At 48.8% G+C, this 26,705-nt stretch overlaps 1 protein-coding gene across 1 annotated transcript in view; it reads left to right on the forward strand.

The window, feature by feature from the left end:
- LOC105697345 (neural cell adhesion molecule 2) overlaps nt 1-19,882 on the forward strand; it is an 81,373-nt gene extending 61,491 nt beyond the window's left edge. The window contains exons 8-12 of the mRNA XM_012420591.1: nt 9,558-9,717; nt 9,846-10,148; nt 13,947-14,381; nt 16,295-16,504; nt 18,705-19,882. Of these exons, the coding sequence (XP_012276014.1) occupies nt 9,558-9,717; nt 9,846-10,148; nt 13,947-14,381; nt 16,295-16,504; nt 18,705-18,748 (1,152 nt within the window). The 3' untranslated portion in view covers nt 18,749-19,882. The remainder of the gene's footprint in view (nt 1-9,557; nt 9,718-9,845; nt 10,149-13,946; nt 14,382-16,294; nt 16,505-18,704) is intronic.
- Nucleotides 19,883-26,705: the final 6,823 nt, after the last annotated feature.

A 26,705-nucleotide genomic window follows, 5' to 3' on the forward strand; every position in this document is an offset into this window, starting at 1 on the left:
TGTTTGATTTCGAAGGACTCGTAGGACCTTAAACTAACGAATCGACCAAGCGAGTTCAATTATGCCGCGATATCGAAGCCCTCCTTCATGTCCTTAAAATTCTCCAAGGAGAAGGCGTCCAATCATGCCAGAAATCGACCAGTAAGTCAAACTTTTCGGGCCTGAAATCCCCTTAAAAAATGGATACTTGCTGAGGCAACAAGGTTTTTACAGTAGATTCAGGATTTTCGTGAATTTTGAAAGAGTTCCTCGGTCCCAAGGTTCGAAGTCAACGTTTTATGGATCGTGTGAAAGGGCTCCCGAATAAAGGAGACATTTTTGTGGGGACATTTTTCCCGCTAAAGCCGGGCCGATGCTAATAGAACGATGTAACAATTGATACGATCCAGAGGGACTCGTCCTCGTGAAACTTCGGCCCCTTTGTGTGTGCAGCCTTGAATAAATTTCAAAGGGGACTTGCAGCTTCGCGCGACCCAGAGCAGATTTTTCAATCATATCGTCCCCTCGCATCTCCTCGTTTGCTATCCATGTATGCATGAATAGGAGATTGAATGATGACCGTAGTGGCCTGGGCCGCGAAAAATAAGAAACCGCCGTTTTCTTGCTAGACTCGTGAAACGGCAAACCTCGAGGCGACTTTGTCGCCGATAAGCCGCGGAGTTTGCAGGGAATTTTGGAGGAAGAATTTCCGAGTACAAGCCAGGGGTGCAGGAGGGATTCCCGAGGGACTCGCACCTTCCGGTCGGAACAGATTCTTCCCGATATTCCTTCTCGTTCATCTAAATAATTGTATATACATGAGTGCAGGAATGAAAGATGACCAGGCTGGGAATATCGCGGGGGTGGAGGCGTTTTCTGCAGCCCAGGCGCAAAGGGGGTTCCCGGGGACAGGGGGGCATCCAATTAAGGACAAGCTGCACCCTGCCGCGAAATGATATGCAGAATAAATATTATTGCTTCTTACATCTCGCGACCATCGATCCCGGCACGTCGGTGTCTCTTTGGAAGATGCACCGAGGGAGGAAAAAGTAAAGCTGGGGCGGGGGGCGTTTCGCCCCCGTCCTGGGGGAATATTTCAAGAGGAAATCTGCAAACCACCGGGAAACGGGAACGCGCCCTTAGCACTCCTCCTGGAATCTTTCAGTCTCGTCTTTTGTCCGCCGTCTTCCACCCCTCGAGGACTCTTCATTAAGGCCGTATCGAAGTGCATGCATTTCCAGGCGACCCTTATTTGCGGGGAATGATGACGAATTATCCCCCGGAATTCTGAGTATTTAATATTATCGAAAATTTGCTTTAACGAGACCTCAAGGTACATCGGACGTATCTTACTCGAGAAGCGTTTATTATTTCGAAGTTTTGTCGCCCGAAAGTCAGGGTTTTTAACCGCGACTGAAAATTCCTTTTAATCAGCCCTGCAGGTAAATCAGGGATATTTTTCCGTCCGAGGGACGTTTATTATCTCGAAGATTTTCCTGCATCGTGCCAAGTTAACCTCCACTATTCTTGGATAATCAGGAATTATCGCCAGAGCGAATAAATTCTCAATCGCGCGGTTTGTCGGCTTGTTCTAATTCTTTTTTGAAAATAATTCCGGTAAATACAACTGAAGGGGTGTTTATTATCTCGAAGATTCTTTTTATCACCCTTCTCTGAGATTAGAACAAACTACCGCCTCAACGTTTGAATTTTCAACCCCGGCCGATAATCTCGCCTCTTTAATCAGTCTCTTGGGTGAATCGGGACAGCCCTTTATCAGAGGAGCGTTTATAATGGGGAATATTTTTTCCTGGAGAAATCAGCATGCACTTTCGCCGAGCACCTCGGGGGAAGTTTCGCCCCGAGGTGTAGGTCTTGGCACGCAACCCTTCCGAGACGGAAAGCGGACGGACGGAGGGGCCGCAATACTTTTCCGCGTAGGTCTCGCGGTTTCGCGTCGCCCAAGTTTTTGCATCCCTTAAGAGAAGAGTTACTTCCCGCTAATGCTCCTCGGCGACATACATATTTATTATCCACAGAAGTGGAAACCCCCTCCCTCCCTGCAAGCCCTGGCCCCGGAAGATCCTCGAAGACTCTCTGGAAATTCCGTCATTCCTTACAAGGACTAACGACGGATACAAAGTTAGAGGCGGAAGAGCTTGTCGATAAATTGTATCCACATTGTAAAAGTAAAGAAAAGTGAACGAAGAATTTTACCGTCTGGCCGGATTTTATAAAACGACCAGACGTTTTGCTAAATATTGGATTTTACAATCTGGTTACGACGGATATGTCAGGAGAAACGTAACTTCTGGAGAATATCCCGCAACGAGGATCTTACACTTCGGGTCGTCCTCGCCAGAGAAGAGGGAGTTTTCCCTCCGAGGGAAGCTCCGGGAAAAATATGCCGATGGCATTAATTCAACTTTCAACCTTCAACCGTCGACGTTCCAGCCGTTTAGGGATCGATATCGCCCAGGAAAAATATTCTGGACCCGTTCCAATCACGGGTCCACCGGGCGATTGATCATCTTCGACGTGAAGCGTCTCCTGGAGCACCGCTCGCAAACCTCGCAAGCTCCTCGCTTCCGTGGGAAAAAGACCATCGTTTCAGACGAGGACAAAGCTCCAGGAAGAGGTAACCGTTGGGAATCGGAAAAGATCACTGGCCGTTCGCGAAAGGACATTCCCCATGGCTCCGGTTAGGGGGCTCTGCAGCATCCCGAAGGAGCGAGTCGCGGTCCAGGAGCTTCCGATCGATCCCGAGGAGATCGATCGCCCAAAGTTTCCCGGTAAAATCGACGGTTTCGATGAGGAGTCTTCCGAGACCTTGCCGGCTGCTCCGAGTGAGTTACGACCTCCAGACGGGAAATTGAAATTGAAGCGAAAGTACTTCCGCGGAAGATCCGCGCGATCGCGGATCTGACCCCTCCCACCCTCGTATGCGTACACTGGCGGTCATGAATGGCTTCCTAGTGTATAAAGCGAGTACGAGCGGGTTCGATAGACCAATTTGAAGGGAAGAGCCTCCCCGTCGGGCCGAAGTGATTGCAGGTGGGAAAAAAATTCATCGGGTACAGGGCAGCCCGAAAACGGGCTGAAAGCGCCATGGATCCCCTCGAAAATCGCTTGAAACTCCCCTTAAAAAAAATTGTAGCCCCTCGCGACAAGCATCAATTTGAAGGGATGAACCTTCCTCGTCGGGCTGAAGAGATCGCAGGTGGGAAAAAAATTCACCTGGGACAGAGCAACCCGAAAACGGGCTGAAAGCGTCATGGACCCTCTCGAAAATCGCTTCAAACGCCTGTATCTCCCCTGAAAAAAATCGCAACCCCTCGTTCGATTGACCAATTTGAAGGGATGTACCTTCCACGTCGAGCTGTTCAGTGAGAGCAGGTGCGAGAAAAGCAGGACAAGGACGTAGAAAAACGTAGGAACGGGTACGAGCGGGTTCTAATCGGTGATAATACAATTAACTATTAATAAATATCATCATCATATATATTCATAAATATCAATATAATTAGGGTTAATAAAAGAGTTTAATAAATAATGCTTCATTAATAGTTGCTCTTGCACCTTACCTTGTAGAGTGGCAATGTTAAGGTCCCCGATGCACGCGTCGCAGCTCCGGTGAGATCGGTTTCACCAGCCGAGTCAGTAGAGCTCTAGAGGTGGAGTGGTCCAGGGTACCCATCTCGAGGTGCATATTTAATATTCGCTTAAAGAGGTTGGTCCTCTTAGGCGAGGAGGACCGCGTAAACGCGTCGTCGAGGGAACGAGATGCGCGCGGTTTACGGCGCTCGTAGAATCGCGAGGAGACCGGGAAAGTCGTGGAATGTCCCTGAATGGAAGTCGAGGTTCGCGCTTGAATCCGAAGGGGCATTCGGGGTCGTAGTTGGCCCTGGAATGGAGGAGCTCGAGGTGCAACGACATTGCACGAGTACCGCGAGGCGTTGCAAGTGCAGTGGTCGATGTCGGGAATGGCGGGATTAAGTCAATGCTCGAATGGAACAGTTATTTCCGAATGATGATAACTAAATAAAAATGAGAAGACCCTGGAAAGGTTGAGGCGATATTTAGAATTCTGATAATCGAACGAAGAGCGAGGTGCACTGACGAGGTTGAGGTGCAACATTGCGCGAGTACTGCGAGGCGTTGCCTCGAATGCGATGTAGAAATGAAAATGTTGTAATTCTGATAGTTGGATAAAAACCGAGATAATTGAAATTAAGGGAAACGGAGGCAAATTAAAAGAGATATAAACGTGAGCTAAATCATGAACTCGATGTCATCGAAAGTCAAGTGTACGAAGCAGGAAGGAGCACACTTCGAGGAGCTCTTCAGGGAGCAGAGCCGATGTCGCGACAGCGTTCGATCGATGTTTTCAATTTGGGTCATCCCTATGCATCTCTCTCGTGTCACGTCACTCGTCATTGATTGGCCAATCCGTCATTCGACATCCGCCAATTTCGGCGGAAAATTTTCGAAAACTTCGAACCACGTCGTGTTCACTTGAACAATGACGATTTCCTAATTTCATGCTTGTCCGTATTGAATTTGCATTTACATCGGATGGATCGATGACGTTTTCAGGTGATATCGATAGTGAAAGTGCGAAACCGTCGGCGACGATATCGAATTTTGCAGGGTTGATCAGGCAGCGGAGAGGGAATCCTTTTTGATAACCCATTCCCGCGTATATATCTCCATGATATAACTGCGAATGCGCAGTAGGGGCTCGTAAAATACGCAAAAAATCAAATTTCACGTTATATCGTGAGAAAGGCCGCCAGCGAAATGCACGATAAAGCTGTGATGTGCCCCTCGCCATATTGGGGCCGTTATTGTACCAATGCACTCTTCACAACCGGATATTCGAATGTTTACGGGAGCCGTACATTGTTGGCTGCAAAGTGCTTATAACGATGGTACACTTCATGCCGAGTAACGAATGGCTACATTTCCCGATTGGCATTTTGGCGGAAAATGCGTTTCCGCGATATTGCGTCACGGACTTATTCAGTCGGCCATTTTTGTCGCGGGACGTTTTTTCACATCCACTCATTCGCCCTTTGCCTGCACCTCTTTAAAGCCGCGATTTAACCGAAGGACCTGGAAACGCGTATGAATCGTTGTCGTGCCGTTAAAGATACGCGAGGGAAATGGAGATGTCGATAAAGTGCCACCTCGTAACTCCAGGAAATCCGGCCAATCCCGTTCGAGAGGAGACACCTTATACCATTTGTAACAGAAGATGAGCATTACCGCGGCATAGACTACGACCTCGTAAAGGCCGAGCCATTCCCGTCACGCTTCCCCTCTACGTCTAAAAAAACGTCAAGGGAACAAAAAACGATGGCTTTCCTGATTGGTTCACTCGAGTAGAAGGGAATTATCCTTGGTTGAACTCGAAATAACGGATACGTCGACCGTGACGGCGCGTCGAAATCGCGAGGTGGAGATTCCTGCTCGAAAAATAGGAAAACCAGCGGGCGGCCTCTTGGACTCGGATTTAAAGGTTGGAATAAACGCCGAGACTGGCTAGGAGGAGGCGTAACGAGTTTCCGCATAAATATGTATGCCCGCGTAATCGGGAGCTCCGGATAATAGCGGCCGCGAGTGCGGTGCGTTTCCGCGAGGTTAGGCTTCGAGGTGGAAGGTTGGAAGGATGAGGCAAGGTAGCGCGAGGGAATATTAAGTTCGCAGCTAGAGGTGGCGTTTACCTTCGCGATATAATGCACTTTCGCATAATCGCTGTATCCGTTCACTCTCGAACATCCCGCCATTGAAATTCGCGAATTCCAAGTTTTCGACTCTCCAGGGGGGAAGAAAAAAATTGAGTGCCCGAAAGATTATCCGAGTTCCAGGTTTAATGGATAACCCCTTCAAAGGGCTGCAATCGGGATGCCCCTAGGGGACGGTCAAAGTGCATCGAAAATCCGGGACGTCATGAAAAGAGCACTGGGGGACTTTATGCAAATTAAAAAAAGAAAATGAATATTCTAGACGCCCTTTTTACCAGTGCTTTCGTTCGATCGGATCTAAAAGACTCCTTCGTTATCAAGTTGGCCGCCATGATATGACGTAGGGGAAAATGACGATTATTACTCGGAAACACCCCTTTCATTGAAGTCAAAAAGAAAGTCGAGCTCTCGACGTGAACTTTCCGTCCCGGCGAAAGGAGTGCTTCTTTTCTATAATTCTATCTGCTCTTTCCCCGACTCGGAAGTGTCGGCACCCTTAAAGGTCCATACCGAGGGAAGACGCAACTTTCCCCATTAAAACTGTCCCCTGTCGACGGTGGAAACTGTGAAAAATCGCATCGCGAGCGGTAAAGATTACCGTCGATCTGAAAATCGAGGTGCAACGACAGCAACAACTTTGGGGGTGGATTTCTCCCCTTGACTCGACTCGTTCTGCGTTTATCGGGAAAAGTGTCGACTTTCGTTGCTTGTCTTGTCATTGGGGCAGAATTTTGGCTATAAAACTGTTCATTGGGGATGGCTAGAATTTTTGGGCGAGTATTCAGGCATACGTGCGATACTCGACGGAGGAAGTTTACTTTTTTCCATCGTTGATAAAAATTGCAACGCAAGCGGCGAAGATTACCATCGATCTGAAAATCGAGGTGCAGCGACAGCAACGACTTTGGGGGTGGGTTTCACCCCTTTCCTCTACGTCCTTCCGTTATCGAGAGAATTATCAAACTCAGTCGTTTGCTTTTATAGTAACCGGAGAATTTTTACCACAAAATTCTTTATCGAGGACGGCTGGAATTTCGGGCGAGTATGCACTCGGACGTGCGTTACTCCGCGGGGTAGTTTACAAGAAGGGGTTGAATCCAGCGCGTGCCGGACACGCAGGTCGATCCATTATGGCCCTGCCTTGCTCAGATCTGCATCCAGCTCTGGCCGATGCATTCCCGTCGCCATGCGAGCACGTCCGGGATAACACTAATGCTCGGCCACCCTCTACTAGCCGAACTACTGTAATATACCGTCTACAAACATACACTGGGTGGTCAACGGGCAGGTCGATCTCGTGATTCCGGCACCTAGGGGATGGACTTTAAGGTCTGAACGTGATAGACCGTCCGGCAGCCCTAGCGCATTTCTATGCACATATATAAACTGCATCCCTCTGTTACGGAGGACCCTTCGTGACTCTACGAATTCCGGCGCAGCTGGTCACGATTTTTGCAAATTTATACCCCAGTGTCGGGATTGGGGGAGAAAAAAAAACCCGATTTTTGGTTTATTTCCCAGGGGGTGGATTCGGGAAATGGGACTCTGGCAGAAATCGAGGGCTCGTGCTTCCGATGGACACCCTGTGCATCCGAGGCTTGCGTGGGGCGCTAAAGCGACATCCCGGTGTCCGCAGGATGCGGCATCCCGAATTACACGAAATGGGACCTGGGGCTGTGACTAAATCTAACGGGCCTCAAATTTGGATAAGGGAATAGATAGGACATATTCTGTACGCAAACGGTGTACCGCCACTCCTGGGGGTGGGTGGTCTCGAGAGGGGTTGGAGGGCAGCACGGAGAAAAGTAAGAGCTTTAAAAGTTACTGAAACATGAGATGTTGCGATTAAGGAATTAAAATCACATATCAAGGCAGGCGGGATAATTTTTCTGGCAAATTAACAACGACTCATTTGATATCTCGGAGGCGCCTCTCTAGCCGGAAATGGCCGAAGAAATGGACGCGCCGGGGTCGTCGCGGTTGGTCGGATCGACCCGCGGTTTTTCCGCAGGACTTTGACGCGGTTTCCGGGCGGTCGAGCTTTCCGGCATCTCGCGGACGTAAGTCGGGGACATCCGCGGGTGTAATCGTACTTGTCGCCCGTTTTTCGGGGGATTGTTTGTCCCCTGATCGCTCAAATTTCGGGGCGACATTTTTCAGAAAGACGGTATCGCTGCGTCTCTCGTTGTTTTGTGTTCCATCCGTTTCCGCGTCGTTTATTCGGAACAGATGCGAAGTTGTATCGATTATATGCGCGAATTGCGATTATGCACCTTGGAGGGCTGTAAAGAACGATCCTTAACGCGAGGGGAATAACTAGCGAGCACCGTTGCAGGAAATTGACGGCTCGTCGGCGCGATTCTCGGTGCAACAAGTTAGATTTACCGCAATCGAAGAGTTGCATTAACTGCAACGGGAGGTCGAGGCCGTACCGACTTGTGAAAACTGCACCGGATATGCCGCCGCGATGGCGACAATATTTCACCCCTCTTTGTGGAATTGGACCGCGCTCGGGGAAGATACCGCCACCGCATATATCGGGATTGATTGGTTTTTAATGAAATAATATTACATTTTAATGGACTCGGCTTTGACCGTCCCCGACCGAATCACGTCACGTGGAATCGCTGCGAATCATGGACGTGAATTGCGCCCAAATGAGTCCGTGTACACGTCGGGGTTAATAAACGAGGAAAATAGGAAGCGCCGGATTTTTTGGGGCTACATTTATTTTTCCCCCATGGAAGTTGCGGGAACGTTTTTTGCTCTCTCTGTCGCATAAAAATGCCCTTAAAATGGCGGCCAATTATTCTTTGAATTAACGTAATGGTTCACGTCGCCAATTAACAATATGGTTCAGTGACATTTTTTTCTCGGTTTATTATCGCACGTGCGGAAAATGGGAATCGTTGGATTTTTGGGAATCTGCAATCATATTTCCCCATGAAAATTTGTTGTTTTCCCCATCGCTATAGAAATGGCCTTAAGGGGGGTCACACGTCATCGGGATAGCGCCAGATGCTTTCTTCATGATTCGTCGGCACAACCCTTGTCAGTTGAATGATTTAAGACTGCTTCCGCAAAGGGCGGAGATATCACGAAAGGTGATTTCTCAAAAAAGAAATAAAAATCCAGGAGAGCAGAGGAAATAAAAGAAATCCTTGCGTGTCCTGGCGCGGTTCGGTCCTTGTAATGCAACACCTAATCTCCACGATTTCATTAATTCGGTCGCCGAGCCGGTTCACGTTTCGCCAATCTCGGCTTCGATATACGGTAATTGCCATCCGGTAAATCTCGGAAAATCGGCGGATAACGTCCGCGAGACACGAGAAGGCAATTTCACCGGAAGTCACGAGATTCGAGTGATCTCGATCGACCTCTGTCTCCTGATAACGTCTAACCCACTCGCGCTTATCAAAAGACCTTAATATGCGAATTTAAGTCGTCCCTTTTTACGCAATGAAATTCATAGCCAAGGTTTATACATCACTACCCCCCTTAAAATTGGTGTCAAAATCCCCATTCAATCTGTGTTTATACTGAGAAAAAAATTTTCATTGAACCGAAGAAATATTTTGTTTATTCCAAGAATTATTTGACCGATATATAATCAAATAAATTGTCAGAATTACGAAGAAACGTTGCACCCAATTTATTCGAGTTTGAATTAAATCATTATTCTTCGAACTAGAATAGAAAATATTTCTTCGGCATTCAAAGAAACATTACAGACAGTCTGAATATCCCCTAAGTTTGGGCATTTTTTGAATCTCCGGGTTGGGGAACCTCCCTTGTCGGTCCAGATGCATAATTTCCGATCTTCTTCCCCAGGACGTCCCTCTGAACCACGACGTCGCGACCGGCACGTTGATCGCGTCCAACACCCTGACACTCAGAGTCCTGACCCTGGACCACTCTGGGGAGTACACCTGTCTGGCGGCGAATCCTGTGGGAGAGACGAAGAGCTCGCCGTTGCTCGTGCACATGAAATGTAAGGGAGGGTCGACTCGATTATTAATCTCCGCCATTTCGATGACCCCTTTACGAGTTCCCCGGAGTTTAGCGACGCCGTCTTATCTCGAGTCGGAGGATGCTGAAGAGGCTCCGCGCTTGTTGCAGATGCTCCAAGGTGTAGAGAGGGCCACGAGAGGCAGGAAATATCAGTGGTGAGACACCAAAGCGTGATTCTACGCTGCGAGGTCGACGCCGTGCCGAGCGACTCGGTCAGGTTCTCCTGGACCTTCAACGGGACCCTCGGCGACGTCCTGCCTATGCAGAACTCGAGATCGCAGGGTCGAGGCTTGACGAGCACCCTCGAGTACACCCCGGGTGCCGAGGCGGACTTCGGCACCGTGGCCTGCTGGGCGAGCAACAACGTCGGTCGCCAGAGTGCTCCCTGCATCTTTAACGTGCTGCCAGCAAGTGAGTTCCACTTCCTGAAATCGCAGGAAATCGGGCAAACAAGTGGAGACCCTGATAGTCGAGTTTCGCACCCCTCCAAATACTATTGGCCAAAAAAAAAAATATATATATTGGAAGTGAAACCTGGAAATGAAATGTTTCTTATTTTTTTTTCTTTATTCATACTTCAAGCCAGGTTTATCAGTCGAGGAGAAGGAGACGTCGAGGAGGGTGGAAAGAGTAATTGCGGGGTAATAGTGCAATGGAAATGACTCCTACGGAATTCCTTTTTTTTTTTTTCTATGAAGAATTAAAAAGTTACATATGTTACAGAACAGTGAAACGGTTTAAAGCGAATTAATACTCTGGTCTTGCTTTCTTCTTGGTCTTACCTGATAAGAGATGAGACTTTTAGTATTCCCCCTTTCCTTATCTCATACCTACTCATGTAATAACGAACACCCCCGTTTCAGTTTTTGTTTCATTCATGAGGCTCTTCCCCCCGATCTCACTCTCTCTCTTCCTCCTTAACAATCCCTTTTCGTTACACCCCCATTTCTCAAGTCGCGATTTATCTCCCATAAGCCAAGACTTCCACCACAAAAGTTCTCCATAAAAAGTGCCGCCATTCCAAGTTTCCGATTTTTCAGAGTCTCTCAGTGTTCATCCCGGAGGCCTCCGGCACATCCGCTGCGGAACGACCGTCTCGTCGGGTAGCGGGAATTAATCGCAACTCCTATCGCTCCTAGAGGAACCACCCTCGGTCAAAGTTCAGGGAGGAAGGGCTTTAAATGGTTTTCTCCCCCTAGCAAATGGAGAGACCTTGGTTCCGGGGATGTGTCGGGAACTTTTCGAAACACCTTCCGCGCGCCCCACAGGGCTATCCGGTTATGTCGCGGATGGTGTAACCGTAACGCGATGCGACTTTACGGCGGGTGTACTCGGTTAAATCGGGCAGAACAACCAGCACCGCCCCAAGTTGCCATGTTGGTACACCCATGGTGGAACTTGGCGAACCAGGGGTAGTTGTGTCTCTCTCCGGCGCCCATGAACTCCGATCTCGCTGTCGCATCCGCGGTTTTGCATCTTCCTCCAACACCCTGGGGTGGGTCTCTCCATCTCCGTCTCGACTCCTCGCAGGAACAACTCCGGCTCAGACGGCGAGCCTCGAGTGGGCGAAATCGGACGGAAATTCTCCGGTCGGTCCTCTCTAACTTCACCCCTCCTTCGCCCCGCGACCTGCAGCGATTCATTATTAAACAATGGAGAACCCACCCCCGGCCACCCCCTCAGCGTTACTATTACTCTCGAACGAAATGTACATTCCTAACGGTCCCTTAAACTTCCGGTTTACTCCCATAACCACCGACTGCCTCCTGGATGCACCCCTAGTGCGTTGAATAATAAGTGGGGAGAGGGGGTGCCACCCCTCGCTGCTGTATCATCCTCTAGATCTCGCGAAATCGTTTTAACTCACCTGCTGAGTGATTTCACCTTAACTCCCGGAACTCTGGTTTTTAACTTTGGTACACCCATTTCGGATAAAAGTTTCACGGACGATTGACCTCGCAGATCCCACTTTCATATCGCCTTAATGGGTCTTCTTCTAGGGGTTGATAAGGCGAAATTGCGCGCAAATAAAGAGGTTCCTTCGGCTTGTAGGGAGGAATTCACCTTCCAGTCAAGTCCGCAGGTGAATTCTACCTGTAAATCTCCCCGGGTGAGTTATGCGACCTCCTCGGAGGATTACGCGCCATTAAACGCGTGTAATACATGGCCGGAAGAGTACCACGATAAGGGGGAAATTGCACGTTCAGCGTTTACTTAAATTTCGCACATCGCCCTCCTCGTGCCCGGATCACGTATTACGTCCCTCGTGACGGCCAGGACCTTACAGGAACGGTCTCCGGAATTCTGCTGCAGCGCACCCGTTGCATTCAGATGCCGCGATAGCACGCCCTGCAGACCCTCTCGGACTGGACTTCCACCTTGCACCCCTTCGGAACTTCCAAACTCATGTGCGACGTCTTTACCGCCTCCACACCTTCTCCAGAGTGGTTGATCTCTTTATGATTCCTTTCCATCGCGTCGCGGCGCGACATTTACTGCACATTGCTATGCACCATTCGCTGCACATCCCGATGCAACGTTCGTTGCACATAGCGGACGCAATAGAGGAGCCAGGAGGCACTCGGTTGAACGACGAAACCGTGTCCTAGGGGGTGGTCGGGGGTGGATAGGAGTTTAGTTTCCCTTTTAAAATTCGGCCGAGCAGTAAACGTCGCGGGGGGCAAGACTCCCCCAGCGATCGCTCGCCCGGGCGGGTCTGCGATTCGCAGACAGAAATCGCTACGGGATAATGGAGGGAAACCGGGGGCTTTCAGCAGCGACGTTCCCGAGGAGTCCTCTCCGCGCGGAAATATCCGCACTCGAGTAGCGATGTCATGCGAAATCTTCGTTGCTCGCATTATCCCGGGCGCATTGTGCGCGGGTTTCGAGAGGAGCAGTGGGGGGGTAAAAATGGAGACACGCGGAGCGCTTAGCGAGCTAGAAACGGAAAGACAAAGGGAAAGAAACGTGGAGGGAACGACGGGGAGGATGAGTTTCGAGCTTGGAAGGGAGCCTAGAAATGGACCGAAGTGGGATTCGATCAACTGCAGCCTCTCGAGGCCCTGTCTTCGTCCACGTGGCCGATACAATTTTTCACCCTCCAGGGAAAATTGTTTCCCATCGACTGAATTATTTATATTCCTTTTTTAAGGGGATGTGAAAGTGGCAGCTGACGGGCCAATCGTTCCTGCAATTTGTATCCGAACTGGGGGTACCGAATCGTTTAAAACTTGACAATGTGAATATGGAGGCTACAACGAAGGCTCTCATACCAATAAAATTTCAATTTAAAAAATTTGTTTATAGACATTTATAAAATGTTTAGAGAAAAAATGTCATGGGTGTCGGAACTTTCTTTAGAGTCTCCATATTTACGTGGTAAAGCCTGAAACGATTCGGTACCCTCAGTTTGGAGAAAAGTTTCATAAACGAATCGCTTTGATGTCACTTTGACATCACCTTAAGGTCTAGGGTGCTCGATCGAGACCAGCAGTGGAGATACTGCTACGAGACGTGTTTCTTTCTCAGGGTGGCTGGGATCATATGTGTGGGGTGATACGCAGAGACCTCGTCGTAAAGCAACGCGATAACCGGAGGGGGTGATAGAAATAAAAAGCATTATCGTAGGAGTGCCAACTCTATCACGGGCCGCCGCTCTAAGGGTTCCTCGGGGTGAGGTTTCGTCTACGGGGAAGATCGCAAATGCAAGGGGATACATCTGTCCGCTATCGCGCCTCCTGAGGGGTTGAATCCTCGTGAGGTCCCCTCGCATAATCGGGACTACCCTCGGGTGCCAGGAGTCGTGAATGCTGCTCTATATGCTCACGATATTTATTGCCATCGTTAGGTCCTTCCCCCTGTTTATCGAGCTCTCTCGATTTCCTTTTTCTCGGACGCCCGAAATCCTCGACAAAGGTTTTTGTTGCGTTTCTTCTTCGGACGTAGCAAAGAATTAAAAAACGAATCATGGGATGGGAGCGGGCCGAGTTTATCTGTATTTCTCGTATTACTTTTTTCTCCGGACGTAGCAAGGAGTCAAAAAAGGAAGTCTAGGCCTAGTTGATAAGAGGAGGGCGTCACGAATTCATTTTCATTTCTCATATATTTTCCTCTACACGTAGGGGAGAATTAATAAACAAATTATCCGTCCACCTGATAAGGAATGGATAACGGTGGAGTTCATCTTCATGTCCCATCTTTTGTTTCCAGAGCCACCCCAGACACCCCTGGACTGTTCGCTGCACAACGAGAGCAGCGCTCTCGAGGTGAATTGTATCCCAGGATCGGACGGTGGACTTCCTCAGCACTTCCTGTTGGAAGTGCGAGGCTCTCTGGTGCACTCGGGGATCCTGCAAGTGCCGCAAAGCGACCAGGCTGCGGCGGGGGAGGCGCCTCCCATCTACCAAGAGAGGAACCCCAGGCCGATTTTTCAATTACACGACCTGGAGCCAGGATTCGACTACACGGTCATCGTCTACGCGGTCAATGGTCGTGGAAGAAGCGAGCCCTTCTTCTTGGAGAAGGTCAGGGTCGCCGAGTCGATCGGCAGGAAGTTGGAGCGCGGCGGCGTCTTCCTGGAGGACCTGAAGAAAGTCATACCCAAAGCCGCTTCGGAGAACATGATCATCGTCATGGCGTTGATCGGTGAATGTTTTAAAGATCTTTTAATCTTTTAATGATTTCTTGAAGATCTCTTGATGCGGGGGACTCTTCACTCGGAAATCAGGGAAAACGATTTCCTTCTTTGAGAACCGATTGCCTTCGATCTCTTATATGGTGAACAAGAACGGAATTCGATAATAAGCGATTTCATGATGACCTCTTGATGATTTCTTCGCGATCTCGTCCTGATTCTGTACGGTCTAACGATCTCAACCTTCCTTAGAACACAACGATGACATCCTCACCCTCATCCTCATCCTCACCCTTTTGCAGAGAATCGTAACCCGACCTAACGATCGCTCCAGGACTGCATCGGTGCATTTCTTGGAGTCTTTCGAGTGCTCTTCAAAGAGCCTCCTATTAATGACAACCCCAAAGACGCTGCCGAGAGTAGCAAAAGTCACTCAAGGCGAGAACTTTCGAAGCGTGTAACGAGTCCTTATCTAATCCCTAAGAAGGGTCCTTTGAAGTCGTTGCGCCTGCGTTTCCTGTCTTCGTGAACTACTCGTCCTACCTCCTCAGGAGTCCTTTGGAAATTACAGAACTCGCAGGGTAGCTCGCTCGTTACGGATTCCCACGGTTTACCCGAAGACGAAATCCAAAACCCCCGAAGTTGCGAAATTTGGAAGGACACGAATGTACCGAAAATTACCAGTACCCTTTCTTCACCCCGTTTACACCCTTTCCAGTTTCCATCGAGCTTTTCGTCCATATTCTCTTTCCCATGCGTCCGAACTTGCATACACCCATTTCCGTAAGCGGCTGATCCTCGTCTGGGAACGGACGTGCCCCATTTGAAAATCCGTCTGATCGAGTCCGAGCACTTTTAAAGATCGATTTCCCCAGAGCCGGGGATTTCATCTCCAGCTATAAATATCAGGAACCGGGCACGAGCTCGTTCCCTCGTTGATTTATTATCGCCATTACACGGGGGATTTATTTAGCGATCAAACAAAAGCCTAGAAACGGTCGCGAAGAAAATTTATCTCGCGGCTCGTTAAGGGGTTGAAAATGATTCCGAACTTTCGGTCTATGGTTAGTCTTTTGGATGATGGCAGGGCCTCCTGATGCTTCCCTTGGGGGATCCTTCGACCCTGGACTCGATTTGAAAATCCCTTCGATCGGGTCCAGCCACTTCGAGGGATCGATTTCCCTAGGGGCGCCATTTTGTTACTCAGCCGGCGAGAACGGGCTGATCGAAAAAAGTGGTAAATTCGATACCGAGAGGACGGCACGCGAAGCGATTAATCCTCTTTGTCATTTAAATCGAGGCAACGGGCGCCGATCGTTGCTGCCACGTCTGTATCGATTTACGGCGAGCTGGACGAGCCGCTCGATAATAATTGAAATTCGAGTAGCGAGCGTAACGCAATGTTTATGCAATAACCTGCCCCCGGTCCGGCCGAGCTCTTTGTGCATTACAAGTTTTTAATATCGGCCGCGTTTCCTCTTGTCCTGCTTCCGGGATGCCATCCTGGGAATTTCGAAAAATCGTCCTATAACGCAACCGGCGTCTCCTCTGACATTCAGTGACATCGATTTTCAACTCGCAGGAGATGAAAATCTTTTAGTTTCCTCCAGTATCAAAAAAATGTTTCGTAAATTCCAAGAATAATCACTTGACTGAAATAAACTGAAATAAATCGTCACAATTCCGAAGAAACGTTGCTTCCAATTTATGTCAGCTCATTTCAAGCAAATTATTCTTTGAATCAATAAAACATTTCTTCGGTTTAATGGGACTGTTTTTTCTCAGTGCGGAAATAAAAGTCGGATTTTCATGACAAATTTCGAGGTAACAAATGTATTTCCTCCATACCTGGGAGTTGATTAGAAAAATTGTTTTCTTCACACCAATTAATTCCTAAGTGTCTACTTTTTTTTTTTTTTTTCAGGTGCAGCAGGGTTGATGCTGATGGGCATCGGAGTGGTGATCGGACTAGCGATCTGCAGGAAACGAAACAGCCCTCCAACCCACGAAGGTCCCGACGATTTCACCACCCCCACGTACGTTCCTGCCCAGAGGGTGGAGCCGAAAGTCAGATACACTTCCGAACGGAGGAGGTCGCAGCGCACGAGCCTCTACGTGGAGGAAAATCGAAACGGTAACTTCCCCCGATATTTCCCCTTAAATATTGTCCTCGCATCAACGTAAGAACCATAATTTCGCATAGTATGCTAACCCGATCGCCGAGCTTCAACAAACGATCGCAAGTTCTGGCAGTTTCAGGAACTTGGCCTGCCCAACTTCCGTCCAATCATCCGTAATATAATCCTGAAAACAGCCTGATGGCCGCGTCGCATCGGTGCGGAAACTGCTGAGATGTACTTTCTAGGAACTATTTAAGATATTATGAAAGGGACATTCTATATATATATATATCAAAATATTAGAATATCTATGAAACTTATCTCCAACCTGGGTTCACTGAATCATTTGGAGTTTCAGTGATTATTCCTACCTTAAGGAAGGACACGATGCTCGTGAGATTTCATTTCTCAAAAATTTCTCTGTGTCCTTGGTTCTAGTCTGGAAGAAAGAAAAAAATGATTCCTCGAAGACTGAAATTTCACGAGCGTTCTTCCTTAGGGCCTCCGTAATCACGTGCTGAAGTTTCAAATGATTCGGTGCACCCACCCTGAGAAATATCATTTCACTTAACCAAAGAAATATTTTGTTCATTCAAATCATTGACCGGAAGAAACTGGAATAAATCCAATCCCACGTTTCTGCAGAATTGTGACAATTTATTTTTATCGAATAATTAATTTTTCGAATTAACGAAAGTATTTCTTTGGTTCAGTGCACTTTTATCTCAGTGCAGTTTGAAGGAAAATTTTATCAATATTCTGGCGGTCTGTATTTGTAGAATGATTTTTTCATAACACCTTGAAACATGCAGTCGGCCAAGAAACGAGGTACCAGGGGCAGAGAGCACCTAGGTACACGTCGAAGTGCATCGACCGGACGTGGATCATGTGTCGGAAATTGAGAACGACTCGAGTATGAATTTTCGAGGCCATTAGTAATGGCGATGGCAATAAGCGAGTCGGACTAGCATGACGAGAGGGGCGAGAGCGATTAATTTCCGAGAGTACTGGGGGTTGCAGGACCTGGTTGGGACCAGGTCCTGGACTCGTCCTGGACCGGGTACCATCGCCGGAAGCTTCTTCCCTATCTCGACGTCCACGTGGCAAGGCGCCGGATTTATGACTCGCCTAACTTCTTCTACTTCTTCTCCCTCTGCCGACCACCTTCCGTTTCTTCTCTCGCTTCCTCCCCCTCGCTCGACCGCGCCTCCTCTCTCAGGAGTGACGTCGGGCTGCAGATTGCCGCCCTGGAGCGAGTCGCACGGTGGAACCTCCTTTTTGCCTCGTATTTATGCCCAGAAAACCCGGGCGACTGAATTTCGCCCACCCCCTTCGCATTTCCGATAGCCAAGACGGAGATGCTCTTCGCTCTTCCTTCCCTGCTCGCTATTTTTTTTTTCCCCCTGGAAAAATGTTGCGGGATTTATAAATCCCCCAGGCCGAGCTCGGTGGTTATTTAAGGATGAGTACTTCTTCCACTGTTGGGGTATTTTAAATGTATACGTATAAATGGAGACGTATACCTCTCTCTTCGGGTTCCCTCCACTAAACGAAGCTTGGAGTGCGGTTTGGCAAGAAGCATCGCTCCCGGGGAGATCCCAAGGTGGAGGCTGCACTCGCCTGATATTTATGCTCAAGGAAACCCGAACGACTAAATTTCATCCTTTCCCGGAACCAATTTCCAGTAGGCAAGATGCAGACGCGCTCTCCGCTTTCCAGGACGCTTTCCTTCTTCCTTGTAAGCGGAAGAGCCGGCTAGAGCTGCAAGAACCGAAATCGCGGAGCTGACGAATGTCTCTAGTAACGAGTGGCTTCGACTAGAGACAATTAAATCATGTTTAAGGGGATGCGAAAGTGCCATCCGAGGGGTCGATAGTTCATGAAACTTTTCTCCGAATTGAGTGTACCGAATCGTTCCGAACTTTACAACGTGAATATGGAGGCTGTACGGAAGGTCCTGACGCCCATGGAATTTCATTATCTGAAATTTTAAAAAAATTTCCAATAACACTTACAAAATATTGAAATTTATGAGGCTACAAAACCTTGCTTATAGCCTTCATATTCGCGTTATAAAGTTAGAAACGATTCGGTACACCCAGTTCGGAGATAAATTTCATAAACGAGACCTCTTTGACGCCACTTTCGCGTTGCCTTAAAAATACTCAGTTCTTAAAAATACTCAGGATATCTTGTCTCATTTCCATGTCTCAGAGCCGGACCTGCTGCAGCAGGTGGAGCTGGAGCTGCAGAATTAATTCCCGAAAATGGAGACCCCTTCTTCGTGGAGGGAGCCAGCAAAGAAGTACCTTGAACGCGGAGGCCATGCGGCCCTCGCAACATCCAGAAATAAATCTAAGTAATTTTAAGTAACTCTAAGTAAATGTAAATGTTAAGTATATCCGTAGAATGCCATGTAAATAAGTAAACGTGAAGGGAGGCAGAAGATCGCGGACAAAGGAGGAGACATATACAAGAATTTCGAGATGATCCGGCGGAGGTACCCTCTGTAGGTACCTATCGATCTACTTTGGGAAAGGCTCGTTTCCGGGTCTCCTCGAGGAGATTCCGTCTCCTCCCGTCGTCTATCTCGAGGGGAGAGATCATCGGCAACCTGCAGCATCCCCTCGAAGCCGGGGACAAAATATTGATCCTCCTTTTCTGCAGCTTCAGACCCGGCGAGCGCGCCTGGCGAGCGACGCCTCTGCGTTTATTGTTAGTTTTAATTAAATCGCGGGGACGAAGTTACGCGGTTTATCGGGGCGGCGTTGTAAAGCAGAGTGTACAGTTATTTTTCCAGAGAAGAGACAAATGGGTCAGGTATTTTCCAATAGTTCAGTAGCTACCTCGCTTCGACGTGCGGCGCTTCAAAGGGCGAGCGGACATTATCGGACGCGTATACCAAAAACGGGGTGTACCGATCCCCATGTAAACCTAATTAGCCTTTGTCGCCGATATCGCGGGCTTTATTTGCGGAATCCATGTATCCTCACGTGCGATTATTCCCGTGCAACGCTCTTTCTGTCTTTGAAACGCGCCGGAGTGCATTCTCGGCGCCATCGGTGCAGCACACAAAGCCACTTCCTCCGCGCAGCGTGGAGGTCGCTGTCGGGGGTGTTCAAAACGGCAAATATCGTAAACTTTCAAGCACGACGTCCCATCCTGGGATTCAGGAGATCCTGGGGATCCTGGATCCTGTGAATTGCGAACTATTTGTTCGTTTCGACCGGATCGTCGAATTAAATTATTCCTTATGAGCACCGGGCGCGGAGCTAATTTTGAGCAGGCCGACAGAGCCTGGGAATTACGATTTCGAGGACATCAATTATGGCGAAATCCTGGAAATGGAGCGATCGGGGTAATGCAGTCGGTGCACTCGGTGCACTCCTGCTGGCGCCGGCAGAGCCGTCGACTATTAAATAAACGTATTTCGGTTACTGCTAACGACAGGCGGGTCCTTTAATCCCTCTCTATCGCAAAAATCAACAATTTCCGACCGGCCGAAGTGCAGGAAAAGTGGGTATTGGATTTTGCGGTAATTCGATAGGCGATCATCATGGGTGGCTCATTGCGCGCACACGCAGCGAAGAGACACCTCGGTTAATTGTAACCGGACTATCACGCAACGCCGACAAGCTTCGACAAATTTTATCCCTGGGGCAATTCCGAGAAGAGCGGTAACGCTTTTAAAGCGCACTGCTATGAAATAACAAACAGGCCGCCGGAGGAAACGAGACAACGCGCTCTCCCCCATCGACTATTAATTCGAGTTAATTGTGACCGAGCCATTATGTCGCGTTCTCGTAATTGCAGGAATTTTATTTACCGAGTAATCCCGCTACGGACGCCCGGATTTCGATCCTACCAATTATCCTAATAAACGAGCCGGCCGTGCTGTAATAAGACATTTCCGCCAAAGGCGGTAATTTTAATTCCAATTTTCAGATTCTGATATTCGTAATATCGAAATTAAACCTTAAGGTGTCGTGAATGGGTCGTTCTGTATGTATCAAAACGTTAAAATATTTATGAAACTTTTGTCCAAACAGGGTGCACCGAATTATTTGAAACTTTAATCCACGATTATGGAAGTCCTAACAAAGGTCTTGAAATCCACGAAATTTCATTTTTCGAACCAACATTTTTCATGGTTCTTCCGGGACAAATACGAAATTTTTTCTTCGAAAAATTAAATTTCGAGAGTTCCAAGACCTTTATTAGAACTTTCATAATCGCGGATTAATATTTCAAATTATTCGGTGCACCTAGTTTGGAGAAAAGTTTTACAAATATTTAGACCTTTTGGTTATACGACGCTTTCGTGCCACCTTAAGACAATCGTCAGCGAGGAGTTTTCACGTGAGCTTGCGAGGAGGCTGAAAGGCTTATTCGTGATTTCATCTCGGCGAGCCGACCCTCTAGATCTAAGGTAACCCTAACGATAATGATTTCAATCGAGCAAAATTGATGTAAGGGCGTCGCAAAGCCATCTGCCAGCTTGGATGCGCGGAATGCAATTTTTGCCGACCGAGTGTGAAATCTCGACTTCATCGTTTCTAAAGTTGGTCTGGAAAAGCTCTTATGCCGTCTCTAGAGACCTCGACGAGTCACTCGCTTAAGCGAGTCGTCGCGAATTCGGCGCGAGCAATTTTCACGCAGGTTTTGTAGGGAGAAAAGGGGAGGAGAGGAGAGAAAAGCGCGACTCCTCTCTCGCGGTGAGTCCGCGCGATATCGAGCCGTTTCCGCCGAGAGGGGCGAGCTTTTCCTGGGCTTCGGAACTTTTTTCCAGGACACTTCGAGAACTGCGCTTTCCATGCAATCGTCACGCCAGGGCGAGGCTGCCATTCACGGGGCCCGGTCACAATAAGACGAGAGACGGGGCGAGACGAGGCGAGACGAGGCGAGACAAAGGGCTGTACGCTCCCGAGCTTTTCCCCCCCGCGAAGCCCGAATCCCGCCAAGTCAACCTCGAGTTTCGGATTTCACCGAGCTTACACGCTGCGAGCTGAAAGCGCCCCCCGAGTGCAGGAATAGCCGCTCGAATTGTCGCATTCGCGACTCCTCGCATGCGCCATGACAGCGATTGCTGATGGGGCCCGCTTTTCACCCCCTTATTGACGACACGCTTATCGCGACGTTGGCGACGAAATGGGGATCGTTTGATCAGATATGAGATGCCATTGGTAAGTTGGGGATGAAAATGGGATCTGAGGTCTTGAGGCCATAATTTGTGAGAGATCAAGGCTAAGTCATGAACAAAAGGGTGATTCGAGCTCCCGAGGCCGTCTCTGAGGTACTTATCACGTTTTTCAGCTGATAATGGGTATTATTAAATTTTTATCCGTGAGATATCCCTGATAGGTCACAAAAAAAAATGTGTAAAAATGAGGTATTCCCTCAGAACAAGGCCCAACCTAGCCTAAGACACTGACGTTACATTTTCTAATATCCACGGCACCTTACCTTACCTTCCTTGAAATAGTGGAACGCGTTGTCACATTTGCATCCCTTCTTACATAAGGAACCCCTACCCCCCGTCGTCGCCTCTCCAGGAGTCCCCTCGAGGACTTTACATATGGACTCTGAGGTCCGTCCCATGTTTAACATTAAATCACTACACGTGCGAATGACGACTTCTGATACATGGCGGGTCCCACGGGGGGTCCGGCATTCGCGCTGTGCTCCGAAATTGCGGGCGATTCTTCAACCTTACAGGGGAATCAATTTCCAAAGTATAAAGGGGTCCTCGGCTGCACTTTACGTGCCGTGCCGAGTGACGTACGATCCGGAAAAGTTATGCGCCATTGGCCGATTCCCTTAGTCCCGATACGAAGTGGGTGCCCTCCTTTCCGGAGATCGTGGTAAAGTTCTCAAGGATTTTTAATAAATCGCCCCTGGATCGGTCATTAAGGCGAGTCGGTGCTCCCTTGAGGCAGGTGCAATAAAATGCAGCAGCCTTAGGAATCCTCCTCAAGGGGGTTTCGAGATATCGACCCTCTGCCCTCCTTTGACGATCGAACTCCGCCATGAGCTCGGAGCGGGCCGGAATAATAATAAAGCCCCCGATTCGGGCCGCTGGACCGAATCGGGCTCTACATCCTTCTTCCTGAGAGCTTAGTCGCAGATATCAATACGGGAACGATGCCCGATATCGGCAGCGGGAAATCGCGCGGATACTTCGGCTCTTCGGCATACTTCCCTCAGGGACCCTTCCCAGAGATGTCCAGCCACCCGGAGGGATATTCTCGATCTTTCTGCCAGTTCGAAAATCTTCCCCGAGTGAAAAAGCACTGCTTGAGTTAAGCTAACCCTTCGGTGATTTTCATTACAGGTAGTTCAACGAGGTCCACGGTCGAGACCATCGAATTCCTCCGGGGGTTACTCTAACCCTTTTATGAATTTCATTCCGGAAAGACCTCCACGAAGTTTTCAGGAAAATGTTTGCAAATTCTAATGCAAGTGGCTTTTTTCCTGTTCAGTGAATAAATGTACCCCCAGGGCAGAAAAATACTCCCGTTTAATACTCGGGTTACATGCCGAGACGATACGTTGTTAGAGCTGAAGGGCTCAATGTCGGGGCGACGTCGACGTATCTCATATTTTCACTGCCCGCGAAACAACTCGTTATTGTCCCCAGTCCGTCACTTACTATTTGCAGCAGGGTGCGTCGCATTGACTGCACCCGTCGCGAATGCGTCGTTCGCGGTACGTCCCGACGATAAACCGGACACCGAGGACGGATGCGTATAAATAAAGTCGTGCGACGTTTATTAGAGAAATTCAAATGCACTTTTTAACATAGACTACATTTTTTAGCTTAAAAACCGGACGACTTTTAATCGAACAATTTCGATGCAACGTTTCCTCGAAAAAAACTAGAGGGCAATTTTTTTTATCAGGAAGGGATCTCAAAGAAGCGTTGAAGACGCGTCCATAAACAAAGTAGATGCCAGGACTTAAACGGGTGCCCTCCATGTCGCAGCTCGCGGAGCAGCCGCAAGGGGCGCTCTCGGCACGCGAATCGCGGAATTATGGAAATCGATGCGGCCATCGTTCGCGCATTCTCGGCGTCGCGACGCCGCGACTTTATCCACGTCCCACTTTTCCGCGATTCGGGCTCGCGGAAGAAACGCTCCGCGGAATCGACGATAACGTCCTCGAGACGACCAATCGCATCCGTCCGCCTTCGGTTATTGTCCCCCAGGACGGCCAACCCATTTGTCGTGGTTTCATCTTCGGTCCGTGATGCGACTTTTACGACAGCAAAAGGTCCGAATCTATCTCGACACAATATCTTTAATATGCATTTCCATCTTCAGCCAGTGACGCCAAAGGTTGAAATTTATCTCGACACCGCCGGCGGAAAAAGAATTCACAGTCGTAACAAGAAATTTTACATACATCACCGAATGTGAAATTGCTAGGAAAATTGATCTCCAGAAATATCTCAGTTAGATTGACAACCAAAACCCGATTGCTTCTTCGGGGTACCAGAAATTCAATTGACAGTAGCAATATTCTTTCTCAGCGATTCCATACATCTCCAGCCGTTGCCCAAAATTTATTTTCTAACTTAGCAACAATTCTTTTTTTCCAAATAAACCTCTCCAATGGTTACATCAACGATTCGGTACAATTGCTAAGATTTTCATTATCGGTGGGATTAATCCCGCAGTAAGAGCGAAAGTTTATCAGCGATCCTGCCCTTTGCTAAAACCGGGAACGTCATTTTTTCCGTGCATATCTTTAATTCGCATTTACCCTCACCCTCGATTCCCCCTGAAAATAGAACGAAATGACATATCCTAGATCCCCTCTGCAATTTTCGTCTCATCGATCTCGTCGGCCGGTCGGGGAGGGGACTCATAAAGGGGGTAAAAAGAGCCTCCCCGTTTCCGGGGCGCGTATCAAGCGTTTCCGGATGAGCGGCCCGAATCGCGATGGGACGGCGATAGGGAGCGTCGCGACGCTAAAAGTAAAAGGCGCGTCCACGCGCTGGCGGAATAGCCGGTGACGTCGCGACGCGGATATCCGGATATCCGATGTGGAGGGTCACCGTCCTCCTACCCACCACCCACCTCCCACCCACCCACCCTCACTTGCGTGCGGTTGCTGCAACTCGACGGACCTCGAGGACCGATCGGGCGATAATTGGAGCCGCGGGCTAATTCCACCCAGAGGATTCTAATGAGGTACTTTCTACATGGGCGGACATAGGTGGATCCGTGTGCACAAGCTCCTCCTGCCCTGTGCCATCTACAAATTAGCCTTTGCGCCAACCCGCACGCGTCGACGAGGTCTGCCCTGAGCGCTCCGCTCGAGGGCGCCTCAGATCCCGGAAGAGGACGAGAGGGTGAGGATAGGGGATAAGGGGGCGAGGGGTTGAGGGGGGAAGTGGGTGGATGAGAACAGAAATTTTCGGTCTTACCGGTACCCCTCTAAAATACGTTTTTTAAATTCTCTTTTTAGGACCCGTTCACGTTGAATACATTTAAAAACATGATTTTTTTTTGTTTAAGAAAATTCTCAACTCAGGGATCATCTGGAATGACTGGTATCCCCTTTAAGCGTCGTTACTTATACAGAACGCTCGGAAACAATAACGAGAGCAAGCCGAGGGAGCGGAAGGTGGATGAAAATTTAATAATCACTCCAGTCGGGTGAAGGGGAAGGAGAAAAAGAAGACGTCCTGGGTTCATTTTAAAAATAGGGGCGAACGTCGAAAATCCCCGCAAATTCCGCATTACTCTATTATGCATCGCCAGGTCATTACAGTAACATCCATATGACGCATACCCCGCTGATGTAATATTTATACATCCCATAATGTCATTAATGTAACATTCATACGGTGCACGTACCGCTGATGTAATATTTATACGAGGCGAACGCGAAACACGGGAAACGCGATAAAACGGGAAAGAGACGCCCCGTGAGTGCGCGTGCGCGCCGTCCGACTCGCGCCTCGTGGCGATCGCCGGCGCTGCCCTCAGTACAGTCGCGACTGCCGCCGCGCGCGGTACACGTGGGCCAGTCGCTCCGAAGCGTGCGCGCGCGCGTATTTCCGGTGCGGGAAGTGCCTCGAACGGTTTTCGGAAAACTTGTGGCTTATCTGCGGGGAGTGCCGGGGAAAATCGCGGAGATTCCTCGGTAAACTCGTGGACGCCGCCTCGAGTGCCGCGGTCTCCCTCGGCGGAGTAGCTGGCGCGACTCGGGGCTACCCTCCGCCCTCTCTCTCGCTCCTACGAGGCGCTCGATAGCTCTCTCTCGCTCCCACTCACGCGGGATGTCCCGGGACGCTGAGCGGCCCGCATCAACTGGCTGCCACGCGTAGAGGACGATTGGAGGATTGTTACGCATTATTACGCATGGTTACGCGTTGTCACGTATTGTTACACCTTATTACGTCTTATTACGTACTGTTACGTATTATTACGTGTCATGCAACTCGACGTCACTCACGGATACGCGAATTTCGAAGTGTAATGGCATGTCAGAAACAGTCGTCGGTTTTAGTGGAGGTCCTGTGGACGCCGAGATGCGATTCTGATACACTTCCCTAGGATGGGTGATGTGTCCACCGAAAAGAAGCGTATAAACCTGTAAGTGAATTAATACTGGGATTGATGTTAACCCACTAGCCCAATAAGATTTAGGTGCTCTCTGAACTAACCTAACCTAAACGTTCTGAAACACAGAAAAAGTCGAGAATTCGATTTTATCTCTTATTTAATATACCGGTGTGGAATTTTTCGTAAATAATTTTTGGACCGTATATGTCGTTCCGGAGGTGATATACGTACATACGAATCTTGTTTACGCTCCCTTTGTATTTCATTCCCGTATGTCGAGCTATGTTTTTCCTCCTGAAAAACCGATTTAACATCCCTCGTAGGATCGACTTTATCCTGCGGAGGAATATTCTGCTTCGGCATGAGGGAATGCCCAATCCATGGAACTTGTGAATTATATCGCAAGGGGTTTATTTCATGTCTCGCGCAGACATCTTGAATGGGTTCCAAGAACGGAGGCGCACCTCGTTCTCCGAAAAGAAAGAGGGAAAAATAAATAAATAAATGGGAAAAAGTCCATAACTCCTGGGGCTTGAATTTCGGGATTTTTCAATGGGTCCTCGAGGGTCTTTCTGACTGGACACTCATTTTCCACGTGATTTTCCCCTTTATCGCGCTTTTCTTTTTATTCCAGTTGAACCAG

Source organism: Orussus abietinus, unplaced genomic scaffold (genome assembly GCF_000612105.2).
Source record: "Orussus abietinus isolate OABI.00-Male unplaced genomic scaffold, Oabi_2.0 scaffold110, whole genome shotgun sequence".
Lineage (NCBI taxonomy): Eukaryota > Metazoa > Arthropoda > Insecta > Hymenoptera > Orussidae > Orussus > Orussus abietinus.